The 14,032-nt window shown below is 29.2% G+C and overlaps 1 protein-coding gene across 1 annotated transcript; it reads right to left on the bottom strand.

The window, feature by feature from the left end:
• On the bottom strand, window positions 1-11,184 carry LOC113377122 (phosphatidylcholine:ceramide cholinephosphotransferase 2-like). The gene is made up of 3 exons (XM_026617329.1): window positions 10,685-11,184; window positions 8,401-8,616; window positions 1-2,634 (listed from the first exon to the last, which is right to left on the bottom strand). Exons 1-3 carry the CDS (start codon window positions 10,884-10,886, stop codon window positions 1,619-1,621), a joined length of 1,434 nt encoding a protein of 477 aa, XP_026473114.1. The 5' UTR covers window positions 10,887-11,184; the 3' UTR covers window positions 1-1,618.
• Window positions 11,185-14,032: the final 2,848 nt, after the last annotated feature.

Here is a 14,032-nt window from a genome sequence, read left to right as displayed (position 1 = left end):
TATTCATCATATTAAAAACTAATAAAAGGGGCTGTTTATAGCGATTTTCGTTTAGCACGTATTTTCCATATAAAAGTGAATTTTTAGAGTTACACGTTTTTTTATGGACGTATCTTTCGTGTAAAACTAAGGATAGGTGTATATATAATGTGTGTACATATATGCGTACATGGATATATGTAAAAATGATGTATTTCAACGTATATATACACATCCACATAAATACTTTCGAATGTAAAAAGATGTTCAGTTCAGTTACCAATAGTGTGTGTATATTTTATAAAATTAAAATATTATGATGCATCTCATTACACTGCATCGGCAGCAAATTTTCTTGGATACTGAACTTTTAGAAAATGTTTTTAGAAAATTATGCGGTTCTCGGCGAACTGTGAATTAGCATTATCAATAAAAATAGAATTGTGACGGTTCTCAGCGGAATACGCGGCGTAGTAATAATTTAAATATTTGCCCGTTATTCAACACAATGCTGATAAATGAACTGTGCGTTGAATTACGAACTTTGATGGCGTCCGCATGAATAAAGATATAGGCACCAAATCAAAATGTATTGTACTGAATAGTTTAATTTTTAATGTATCAATTGCCAATAATACACATAAATTAATCTTGGGTAGTACATCCTTATAAATTACATTGGCATCGCGTCACGTTTATGAACGTACCCGATATACAAATTTCTGTATGTTGCATGTGTTTCAATATATAAATATACACGCACGCACGCACACATACAGATATACACAAATATGCTCGTAAAAACATGTGAGAAGACAAAAACATTTTACTAATCTAATTATTTTGAACGTGCGGTGTTTAGTTGCTTAAAACAGCTAAGAAATAATCTTAAAACAAGTAACACAATTTAAAATATATTAGGAATGATAAGTTTTTGTACAATGTGTTATTAAAATAATCGTCATCATATATTATATAACATCTCGTAACAATATGCATATATATAAAAATTAGGAACTTATAACTTTGAGATTATTCTAGATATTTTGTTCACTCTATTTGTTTTGTGACCATGAAACAATAAATAATTTTTTTGTCATTTTGTATAAAGTTATAATTTAACCATTGAGATAAATATTTGTAAACAAACCCGTTTGTACCCCCTAACATGTGCTCATAATAAATAAAGCAAATTTTCCGTAGTGTGGTAACAAAATTATATTCCTCTTATCTAATACATCATTTACATACGTCATTATTGAATAATTTTACCCGTGGTAAAAAAATAATGTAGACAATAACATTCACATAAATTACTGATTCATAACTCCAAATATATTTTCAGTTTTATTTATATTTATTAATATACTAACGAAGTAAAGTAAGGCTTAGTTTGAGATTTCAGATTTTATAAAAAAAACTTAACATTATCATAAGTCATTAATTCTATATACAAATAACACATAGCTTCTAAATTAATGTTAATTACACATAACGATAAATATTCACGTGTTTGCACATTTAATTATTCACTAGTATTTTAAATTAGGTTTACTGGTAACAAAGCACCCATATGATTGTATGATTGAAGATTCTATATATTTTCCCTCTTAATTATCGTCAACAGTATTTTCTTCTGCTAACTATCTCGATTGGGATATTTCCTTGATAGAAATTTCCTTGGCCATGGTAGCGGCCAATCGTACTGCTTCGGAACCACGCCACCAATGTTCTTTTCAAAGTACCTAAATAATTTAAACCAGAATACCCGCGATAGATAATTATTGGTACTTTTGTGCTTCAGTACACTATTATTGGCCATCGTATGGTAAATGTAGAAGATCCTAGTAGTAACGTAATATGCAATCAGGACGTCAATTGTGTAATGACCGTGGGCCAGAAGAACCATTATGACGCCCATGGTCGATATCAACCAGGATAAATAATGTATAACCCATAATTTCTTTGGACTGTATTCCCTGATCACTAGGCAAGCTAAAACCAGCATGACCGTGTGGCCGCTGTAAATATAATCTCCGCAAAATGTATGCTTACCGTTGATCGATAGACCGAAGCCACTGAGTAACTGGACAACCCTTTTTGTTACTAAAAACGGAGAAGAATTATTTACTTTGGGACTGCAATAATATGTCTTGCTGGGTACAGGAAGAACTGTCACGAACATGGTCAAACTTCTTAGAAGATAAAGTATGGACATGATGAGAAACACTCGACGCATCACTATGAAGCGATGTTTGTGGAAGAATATTAAAACTATGCACATATTAGTTGACAGCATTATCAAAACTTCGCTGACATCCAATGCCCAATCTAAAGATGAGAAGCCGTCCAAAATAATATCCGGCAATGGTCCATAAGTCTGTCTATCTGGCACTCGCTCGTGTACTAGAGCCAAAGATACTGTGGTAATTATGAAGTTTATTACCAGTACTATAAAGGCTATAAAAGTCTTCCACTTTTCTTTGGGAAAACGTGGTTCCGTCCGAACAACTATAGGCGAAGTTGTGTTCGTTATTTCAATCGTTGTCGATGACGAAGATATAGTTGATGGTATTTTCTTGTTATAAGAGGTCGGCATTTCGATCGCCATATCGTTGCCTTGATCACTATGATGAACTAAGTATTCGTAAGCTCCTGAAAGAAAATGTGAACAAAGCATATTTGAAGTTAATTAAGCTTATTACGGTGCAATTTAAATAATATTCAAAGTACTTTAGTTTCAATATTCAATAATTCACATACATTTCTAAAATTATAAACCATAACATACGAAAAAGCCAAAGAAAGGTAATAATTAAACATCTATTATATTTTGGCTACAACGCCATGTTGAAATTGAACACCTTGTAAATAGTAAAAAATTATTTAGAGTAAAAAATATGGGACTGTCTATTGACCCAAAGACATAAATCGAATTTCGATATTAATCATTTAATCAGATAGCGCAGTATTAGCGGTAGCTTTTCACAATACAAGAAATCAAGATATAGTTTATAAAAAGTTGTACTAATAGAAACTTATGTGAACAGTCACGATAAGACTGTTTTAAAATAAAAAAAAATGCATCGCTAAAACCTATTAGAATTTAATGTTTCGCAAAACGAACCATTATATGATTCATTATCAATTTGCACACAAAGCTATTTGCACATTTCGCATTTCTTGGGAAAGATAATACACAAGTTTCAATTCAAAATTTATGTACACCGATTTGAATATTCAACGTGACACATATATGCGAAAATATACTATGACTGCCACACAGTAATAATAAATTTCGTAATTAAGACTGGCAGATACGAGTGTTTCTTTTTTAAACAATGTCTGATACGAATTCATTGACGGCGCATTGAAAAACAACATACATAAGGTAGATATATATATATATATATCATGTAAAGCAAGGTTAATTTACTTTAATTTATTTTCACAACACACTAAACATATTGATATCGTCATTTGTATGGAACCTAATTACACGGCTCATCAACTCGAAAAGCAAACCAATGTTTAACTAACTGAGTTTGTCAAATCATTTAGTTAAATATTATAAAAATTTTACTTCATTCATTACAATAAAGTAATAAAATTATGAGGTATTCACACAATTTTCAAACAAACTAAAATAGTTACAATTCTACGAAATGGAAATGACTAAAAGAATGTCACGAGCGACCGTTATGTGCAAAACAATGTTATGCAGTATCAATATTCTCCACTTAAAACTACAACAAAATATAAGTTTCTATTAGCAATCAGTAATCGATGTTGGTCCAAGGTTCAATACATATCGTAATTCAAATAATTCGTGTCAGTTAGTATTTGCGCTTAATTGACAATGTACCATCTGATCATGAGCATAACAACGAAAAAGTGTCGCTACTTCCTTCAGAAAATAAGATACCATGTTCATATTTCAACGAAATCTGTTCTTACATATTTTGCTATAGAGAAAAACATTAACTCCTCAATGATCTTCCTTTTTTGTCCGTGTTGACTCTTCTAGTATAATTGTAAGCTCATCTAATTCTCTTAACATTAAAATCGACATCGAGTGTCGACTCTAAATTTCTGACAATATCAAATAGTATACAGCAAATTAAGGACCTTTTATATATTTCGCAAAAAATATCAAACAGATTATCTAATAATGCGTTTTTACACTTTCTCAAATATGCTACTAGATTACATTTATGACTAGGATAATGTCTCGAACATGAGTGTTTTGTATAGCTAGTGTGCATTGGCTGAAACTAGTTTATAACATTATTTATTGAATATAATATAAAAATTTAATAAGCATTTTCTTTAACTTCTCTTTTTTGCCAATTTGCTATTAAATTATTGCTGCTTCGTATATTTACATGCTTTGCAATCTATGCTTTTGAATAAAATATAAGCAAGGATAATTTAAGGAAAACGCTTGATCGATAAAAAATCGTTTTATAATATTCCAAATAAAGCATTTTTATTCAGCTGTCATAAACTTTATAGCTTGAACGATTAGATTCAAGATTAAGATTACAATCAAACTCGTAGTAAATTCTGACAAGACGCGATGTATCGTCATATTAATATTTCATTACTTGAAACTTCGTTAAAATTTGAGAATCACATATCATTAGAAAAAATAATCAAATTTACCGAATAAGGGTAATCTGATGTACATACGACTTGTTTTGGAAGACTAAAATTTTGAATCACTTTAAATATGTATATGCAAGGAAGAATTAAACGAATATTTTTGAAACAAAAGAAAAACTAAAACGAATAAATTTCATGATCATTTGAAAGCGTGCCAAATACATCAAATCAAATAAAAAATATTAGAAATGACATTTTTTACTAACAATAAAGTAAGTTTTATAATATCAATAGCATGGTAAGTAAATTGAATGAAGACTTCATGTAAATATTGATTTATTTTTAAATTGTGAAAACGATCAGATAAAAACTCAAACGCCATGAAAATTAAATATAATAATATGTCGAAGAATATCTACATCAAAATGCTTGCCAAATGTCATTCACCATCGATCGTAATATGTTTATCACATATGTATATGGTAGGTCCGCCAAACATTTTGCAGCGCAGCTCATTGAAAATCGCTTCGCATTTGACAAAAGTTATTTAAAAGATACAGCAGTGACACTAAAAAGCGGCAAAAAATCATGAATTTTTATTTTTCAATATATAAATTAATTGAAAAATGAAAATAAAAATATTATTTAGTACAGTAGAAGTTTCTTATTCGCGGGAGATACGTTCCGTAAAAATGCCGTGAATAGATAATCCGCAAATACAGGATGGCATTTTATATGGAATTGTAGGGGATGCGTTTCAAGGTGACAAAATAAATAAAAACAAATATGGTTGAGAACTATTATGTAATGTGCAATATCTTAAGTATAACAAATCCCATATTAAAACTAGTGGGGCGCATGGCATCGTGCCTTAAGGCAAATTGCTGGAACTTCCCGTACCCAAAATTATAATTTTTTCAAAAACAATTAACATTTTTGAAAGAAATTTACTTCGAAAAAATAAGATGTTTGAGAAACTATAAATTTGACAAAAAATTACTTTTTTTTGAAAAAAATTTTTTTTTTTTAAGTTTTCTTTATTTTGATATATTTTGAAAATTCTGAACTTTTTTTCAAAGCAATCATACTGCTTTAACTGCATAGAAACGAAATCTCAAAGCGCGTAAGCGCCGCGTCGCCGTCTAACGGATAAACATTGGTACGGAACCGATAGGAATGTAAACAAATTTTATACTCACTGTTAAAATCTCTATAAAATATCTGATAATTTGATGTGCATATGTCTTCTAATGGTCATTTTTGAACGTCAAATGGCATTTTTTTTACTTTTTTTTTATTATATCTCCGAAACCGCTAGACCTGCCTTCATGAAATTTTGATCAATTCATCTTGTCAATACCAGTAAAATATTTTTTGAATTATTAAAATCGGACGCTCCGTTCTCTTAAAAACCGAGTTACCATTTTTGCCCCGTATCTTCGGAACGGCTAGACCTGCCTTCGCCAAAAACTAATCAGCACATCTCCTTATCAATATAAATCGAATGTTTTTTGAATTATTCAAATCGGTTGATCGGTGTTCCCGAAATCGGTTGATCGGTGTTCCCGAAATCGTTGACGAAAGTTTGTATACGCACACGCACACACACATACACACACACACATATACATACATCCATTTTTTCTAAGGTATGCCAAAATATTCAGAAACCTTCAAAACGTCGAGAAATGCAAAAATTTTAATTTTCGATTTTTTTGCGATTACTATAACTTGCTCTACGGGAAGTTAATTAGTTGGTAATAAGTTTAGTACCACATCTAACATTGATATAAAACTTTATATTAATTACAATAATATTAAAATAAGGGTCGATTTATAAAAGCTTTATATTATTGTTAGATGTGGTACTAAACTCATAACCAATTAATTTTAATAAGATTTAATTTTAAGTTCTACTTAAAATATTGCATATCACATAATAGTTCTTAATACATAAAACAAAAACCATTTACAATTACAGTTTTTGTACATTTTGATTAATTATGTTGAGGCTGAGGCAATGATTTGAAAAACTTTGTAATATTGTTTTGATTCTTTAATTCCAACTGAAACTCAGTCACATCAGCAATTTGACTCTTAAAAATAATAATTTCCATATACGGATCAATGTCCATGCAGAAATCGCACAGTTCATTTTTAATTCTTTACTAAGATTTTTCAATTTCAAATTCAAATATCACGTTTCTATTACTTGTAGAAGCAATTGAAAATAATTTATCTTCTTCAATGGACTGGGAATTTCATTTCGATTTGAGTCAAATTTTACTAAAAATACATTTCGATTGGTTTTCATTCTCAAAAAAACACAGATGGCGCGAAGAGGGCCAAGGCAACGGAGGAGGCTTATGTCAAAGATTTCTTTATTAGTTGAAAATGGCGGCATTTTCAAAGGATTTTCGGTTCGATACATATTGGAATCCGCGAATAACGAAATTTTTAGCCGAGAATATAGGAATTTGGTCGCAATTTTTTTGAAACGCAAATTTTTTTAAAACGCAAATGAAGGAAGCGCGAATAAGGAACTTCTACTGTATGTTGAAATTGCATGTATTCTTTGCCAAATCTGAAATAAGACATTAAAAGTCTTGATTAACAAGAATAAATTATAACAAAAAAAATCTTTGTGTAAGATTTATTTCATCACAAATATAAAAGAATGGTTTTTCTGATCGTTGAAACAAAAATACAATTTTCGACTGAATCTGAAACTTTAATATTGCGCAAGAAAAAAAATTATATTGAAGTATCAATATTTTTTTCCTCGAGTATGTTAGCACCTAGCATTCTAGGTTGAACAAAGTTACTAAAAAAAACTTTCGTAAATTGAAACAAAAACGGTTTCTTAAGGGGGTATTCTAGTGTAGAAATTCAAAAAAATCGATTTTTTTATTTCATATTTTCAAAGTTCAACTATCTAAGAATATGGGTACGAGAAGGTTTTTGAAAATTTGGATTATTTTCGGAGATATAGGCATTTTACTGACTCGGTCTCCATACTGGTTTGGCTTCACGCAAAACTTTAAATGCGTTTTTCTCAGAACAGACTTTTTCAGTACTGTTGACACGATTTCTCGAGTTTTAATCGACCTTGAAAATGTTCAGAGAGTCTTGTTTATAGACCTATCTATAGCCCGAACTAGGATTATCACCAAATTCCAATTTTTACTATTTTTAAAAAATTCGAGAAACAGTAAAAAAACACTTTTTTTTCAAACAGTCGCCGATTTGTAAAAAAAAATTTTTCACTCATCGCTAGTTCGGCCGATTGCGACATCATTGTAGATTAATAATCTTTATTTTTTGCATTTCCGATGGCTAGGAGGGCTAAAATCATGTCGAGGCTGAGTTGCCAATTTTTTGAGACCACCCACTTCATCAGATGCCAGTTTTACAATTTTCAACTTTTTTATATTATAATTTGTGTTTTGTATTTTAATAATATTAATAAACAAGTGGTAAAAGAATGGGTAGTAAAAATATTCATTGCTTTCTTTTACGACACTTTAAAAATGACCTAAAATTCATCGCTCTACACTAGAATACCCCCTTAAGGTTGAACAAACTTACCAAAAAAACTTTCGTAAATTGAAACAAAAACGGTTTCTTAAGTAATTCTGCAGAAATGACAAAAGCGTATGCAATGGCAATTTGATGTTAGTCAATTAAATAAAATTGCTTAGACAGAAAGTTTGAGATTCGTCACGAAGTCCATGACATCATTAAGGTCTTCGCATCGGATATACACGCACCGAGTCGATTCGAGTTTATTGCCAATCAATAATAATTAATGCTCACCTTTGCCAATACAGCCAGCACTTATCAGCAACTCTCTATTTCCACTGCCGTCGATATCATCGACTTCTTCATTACTTTTCAACATCATCATTTCATTTGATGATGAGGATATAGTAGGATGCAGTAGCGGCTGCCTCTGGTCTGCTCCTATCATCAATGATGATAACTCGCCCGAAGTACCAGGAACAATGTTTTGAGAAGATAGGTCCATCCTTCCTGAAAGCGACAACATATCGGTATTAATCTATTGGCACTATTATTAAATCTATCGTTCAATAATATCTAAGCGTAGTACACCTCACAAACTCAATATCAAACCATTAAATAAATACTTATCTTGAAATATATTAGGTTGTCAAATATCTCCCTTCCGCTTTTTTGCTCTTGGTTTATAATACAAAAAGGCGGAAGGGAGATATTTGACAACCTTATATTATTATATCATAACTTTGTTATAAACGTTCTCAGTGTAACGATTAAATATTATAAACTGTAAAATATAAATAATAAAATTATTATAAACTGGTGTGATGGCATTTTGGCTTAAGGGGCACAACTAGTGTGAAATTTCGAAAAAATCGATTTTTTGCATATTTCGGTAGATTACACCTTTAAAAATAACATTTAAAAATTTCAAATCGATTCAATTAGTTTTTAAGTTACAGCCATTTAAAAAGTATATATATAGTGTATAGTATAACGATCATTTAATCTTTAAACGTGTTTTTCTCGAAACAGCATTTTCCAAATTTGCTGCAGTGATTACTCAAAAACGAATGATCCGATCACTATCAACTTTTTTTTACATGTTCTTTATATAGTTCTCCGTAAAATGAACTATCGATTTTTTAATCGGATCAAAAATCGAATTTTGGCAGTCGAAAAACGACCAAAATTTTGGGTAAAATTCGACTTTTTTTAAAAAACGCTGCCATTTTGTCAATTTTTGATTTATTTTTCTATCGTAGTTCATTTTACAGACAATATTATCTAGTTTAACGAGAATTATTTTGTTTTTGATTTCATCCACGTAGAAGGCCGGAATCACTGCAGCAGTTAAGAGCCTTTTTTTTGTCGCGTCGTTGAAGATCGACGATAACTTACAAAATATTTAATTTTTTTCTTCAAAAATTTTACTATGTATACTTAAAACATGTATAAATATATTCCTAAAATTTTGAAATGATTGATAAAGTAGTTATTTAATATAAATTCCCAAAAATCACCTTTTTTAGGCGGTTACACTAGTTGTGCCCCTTAAAGCAAGTTGCATGATGAACTTCTCGATATGTAAAAATAATTGACAAAAATATGTAATAAGAATTGAGATTTAGCAATTGAGACATCAAAATATTTTTTATGACGATAAACGTTTATCGTTATAAATAACGTTTTTCTCTAAAAACTAATCAATGCAATTTCCTATTTCCAATTTATATCTTTCAAATAAACTTATTATATATGCAATTGTTTTAATTAAATTTAATTTAAAGACTCTACGTCAGGTTCTAGAAATATTTTTCATTTAAGTTTGGATGTCAACTGTCAGTAAAAAAAAAACAGAACTGAATAAACATGGTACATATCCTAAAACCACGTCTCATTATTCAAACATCCGTTATTGAATTTTTATAATTAAACTACTTTTCGTATGTCTATAATATCTTAGGATGTAAATTTAACAATTTATCATAACTTATCACTATGCAAAGTTTCATCAAAATCATCAAAAAAAAAATGACAACTAATTAATCTTTACCAAAAACTAATCAACAAAATCGGTACAGGATGTTTTGCAAAATCGTGGAGCAGAATTTGTGAAACACACTTGCAATTTTCCTGCTAATTCTAAAGAAACGGATCGATGACATATTTTTTTCAATTTCGGGTCAAGCGATTCAGAATGGTTTAAAACGTCAAGAAAACAAAATAAGCAAATTGGCGAAAATATAAACTTCACAGGTCAATTATCTAGTTTATATTTTCAAAGATTGGCGACGATAAAATAAGCCGAAAAATGTATGTATTGAAGTATCAATCAAGCCTTGAAGTAACACGCAGTTCAAAGAAGTATTATCAAGTTTAATGAAGTTTCAACAAATTAAAAGTAAGTCCTTCAAATATTTAAAGAAAAGGCAAAACAGCAATTATATATAATCCTTATTATTATTGTATTGTAGAAATAAATGTCTTTTCTAAAAAAAAAACGGACTTTGTAATTACGCCATTGATTCACTCACTATGTAATTCATATAAATCAATATAAATGGATTGTTTTCCTCACCATTGATGTAATCCTTCGGCGATCTCCTTCCAGTAACGATACTGCCGTAATCGTTGTGCGAAATAATTACGCCATTGTTGATGATCATAGGTGAATTATGTTTCGCGCCATTATGTGTTACAGAAGTGTGTTTTCCGGTACTATTTATTAAGGAATTATGTTTAGGTGTACCAATATTATTCTTTTTCTCCTCTTCATCCATTTTATATCGGACTTAAAACACTACTGACACAGTTTTAGAAACACACTCACAAGACGTCACGTTCGTTTTACAACCTTCCTATTTCACATTTTGAATCACAGTTCAAGCATCACAAATCGTTATTATTTACTTTTTGCATTTGATTTTGTTCAATAGTCGTGTTCCACTAATAATTAGCTATATCGTTTTATATTTAAATATAGGGCAAAACCCCTTTTTTACAATTTCTAACCTCAAAATCTTTTGTATAGTTGATATTCACGAATACATTCTTTCGGAACATTTTATAGATGGCATTAAAAATAAAGGTATTCTAAATTTTAACAAGAATCTTACGATTAGTCTTATAAAAACAATGATTGCATTGAAAGTACAGTGTTTTACAATACCATATATACTAACAAAAATTTTGAACACTTATTTTTCGACATCAATTAGCAAGTACAAAACGTCATTTGTGTTGGCATTTAATTCAATGTAACGTTTCGCATAGAAAATAAAAACTGTTTTTTAATTCATGTTTAAATATTGGGTTACCGCATTTATTCACAATGAAATTTTAATTCTTTTATATATTTGACAAGAAATAATTATGATAAGTATTCACTATTAATCTTGTATATTTATATCTTGCAAATGTATTATATTATAAACTATATCTTGTGTTACTTATGAATATTGTATTACTTATGAAACAAGGAATTTCAAATAATTGACGAGCATTTCTATATGCATTATTTTGCAGTAGTATTGTTTACATTTGTATGCACTATCACCAAGTATACAATTCACATGAGAATTTAACGTTTTAAAAACAATATTTTCTTCGTCTATTGCAGCAAACGTCAAATCTCACACTAAATGATACACGCGATCTCCTTTTTTATATAAGTCACATTCTAGAACACGATAAAAAAAATATTATGCATTTCATCTAATTATTTTTACGAAAACTAAATAATATTGAAAGTATATTTATTTTCTACGTGTAGCAAATAATAAAATCATTTCAGTCTCCAAAACAAACTCCACGTATGACACATAGATGATAAATACACTGTAGATTGCAATCTTACAGCAGTCATCCCCACACGAGCACAAACTACTCAGCCTGTGCCAGCTTTGACAGTACTGACAGACCTAGACAACAATGAAGTTGACCAGCTAGTCCCATAGATAAATAAGCATATTATACGGACGGTTCGCCGCCGTTTATCTCACAACAGAATTCCTAACATTGAAATAAAATCCGTTTAGAATCCGCTAAATACCGTTAAATAAATATCTAATTATTACTTAAAATAAAATAAATATTACTTATTTCTTTTCAGCAAAAATTTAAATTCACTTCAATTATAAACATTAAAAATTAGTTAATCAATAAATGTATCTTCTGAGAAATGTATGTGACAACCATAGATAAAAGAAGAGTATATAGCAGCATATACTGTTCTTTTATTTATGGTATATAGATCGCTCTCTCGGGCCATATTTCGTTGCCACGTTTTTCGACAAAAACTGTCAATTGAATAGAAATGCACTTATAATACATAGTTTGAATTCAAAATTTAAAAATAATGAAATATAATTTTAAAAATCATTTATTTTTTAAATAATATTTTGCATACATGATTACAAAAGATGGTATTCATTCAGCCTTATAAGCTAATTGTAAGCACAAAAGGAATTTATATATATATATATATATATATATATATATATATATATTTCTAGGGAAAAAATTACTTATACTTACAACTAGATTATCGACTATCGCTACTCACAAACTTTTTGTGGAAAATAGCCAAACCTAAACTTCCCTTTGCACTAGTTACAATTTCATCATCAAGCATGAATTTCCATTTAATATTCAGTATCTTCTCTTAGCCGACTTAATATATAATAATGAGCACTATTGTTCAATGTCAGATCATCAAATATTTCAGCATTCTTTCTTAAAGTTTTTCCCTGCTTATTTGTCTCATATCAATACTTGTGTTTAGTAAACCCGTTTTATAACTACTTCCAAGAGAAAAACTACTGAAAAAAATCAATGTTAAATTATTTATTATAAACCTTCATTATTAGTGCAAAAATTATTCTTGAAAACTCACCTTTATTAAGTGAGTTGGTTAGTCCGACGGCAATTTTATTTTTCAATATTTATATATAACCTTTAATATTTATTCATATTTCATTTATTCATTTATTCAATATTTATTTATAACCTTAAAATTCCTAGCATTGCTAAATGTCTCAGCTATAATAAAAACGTTTATCAAAATAGTACTAATAGATGCAAGTATTTTGAAGTATGCATATTGATAAAAATACTTACTTATTGTTGAAGGCCAGTGAATATTATTAATTATTTTACATACTACATCGATTCTAGTAGGATATACATAACTATTGCGTTTGGCTTGGTATTTCTGCATTGTAAATCTTTGCAAATCGATGTATAATATTATTTTTTATAGGTTTAACAAGCGTTTATTATAACGTCGAGTTTTGACACTAATCACTGACAAAAAATTCATTTTTTGATTATTTTTGGTCAAACTATAAAGACTTTATTATAAAAACATGATTTGAGTCCATCACCCATCAAATAAAATTGCAGGAAAAAAAAAATACATTAAATTTCCGAGACTTGTAAATTGAAGGAAATATTGTTGGCAAGTAGGTAGGACTCAATACCTCGTCCGATTTTTTTCCTCTAAAGAAATGTTCACTGCAAATGCGATCATCGGGCTTGGGAACCCACGGTGGTGATCCTTCCTTTAACACTACAGATATATATTTTGCATTATTTCACCATTGTATTAATTGAACTGTTTGCAAAATAAATATTTTTTCGCTATGTGATAATTTTTATTGTTCTTTTAATCATAAAATTATAATTATTATATAATAAAATGTAATTAATATATAGATAATAGTTATACAAAATCAATATACCATATACAAGTATATATATATTTTTTATTATTCTAGCCTTGTATTAATTATATTGTTTGCAAAACAATTTATTCTAGTGAGCATTAAATTTTGATAATATAGCAATTTATTGACTTATAATTTTTCTTTTTGCTAAACATAACAATTTTACAACTATTCATAATACTCCGAATTGTATTTTTATA

The sequence above is a fragment of the Ctenocephalides felis genome, unplaced genomic scaffold (genome assembly GCF_003426905.1).
Source record: "Ctenocephalides felis isolate EL2017-DRISC unplaced genomic scaffold, ASM342690v1 CF-g0.4_SCAFFOLD_01886, whole genome shotgun sequence".
Classification (NCBI taxonomy): domain Eukaryota; kingdom Metazoa; phylum Arthropoda; class Insecta; order Siphonaptera; family Pulicidae; genus Ctenocephalides; species Ctenocephalides felis.
This window is presented reverse-complemented; position numbering and strand designations above follow the sequence as displayed.

Coding starts and splice junctions, on each gene's coding strand:
- LOC113377122 (XM_026617329.1), bottom strand. CDS start 10,886: ATGGATGAAGAGGAGAAAAAGAATAATATTGGTACACCTAAACATAAT. Junction 8,617..10,684: donor GCCGAAGGATTACATCAATG/GTGAGGAAAACA, acceptor TGTCGCTTTCAG/GAAGGATGGACCTATCTTCT. Junction 2,635..8,400: donor TGCTGGCTGTATTGGCAAAG/GTGAGCATTAAT, acceptor ATTTTCTTTCAG/GAGCTTACGAATACTTAGTT.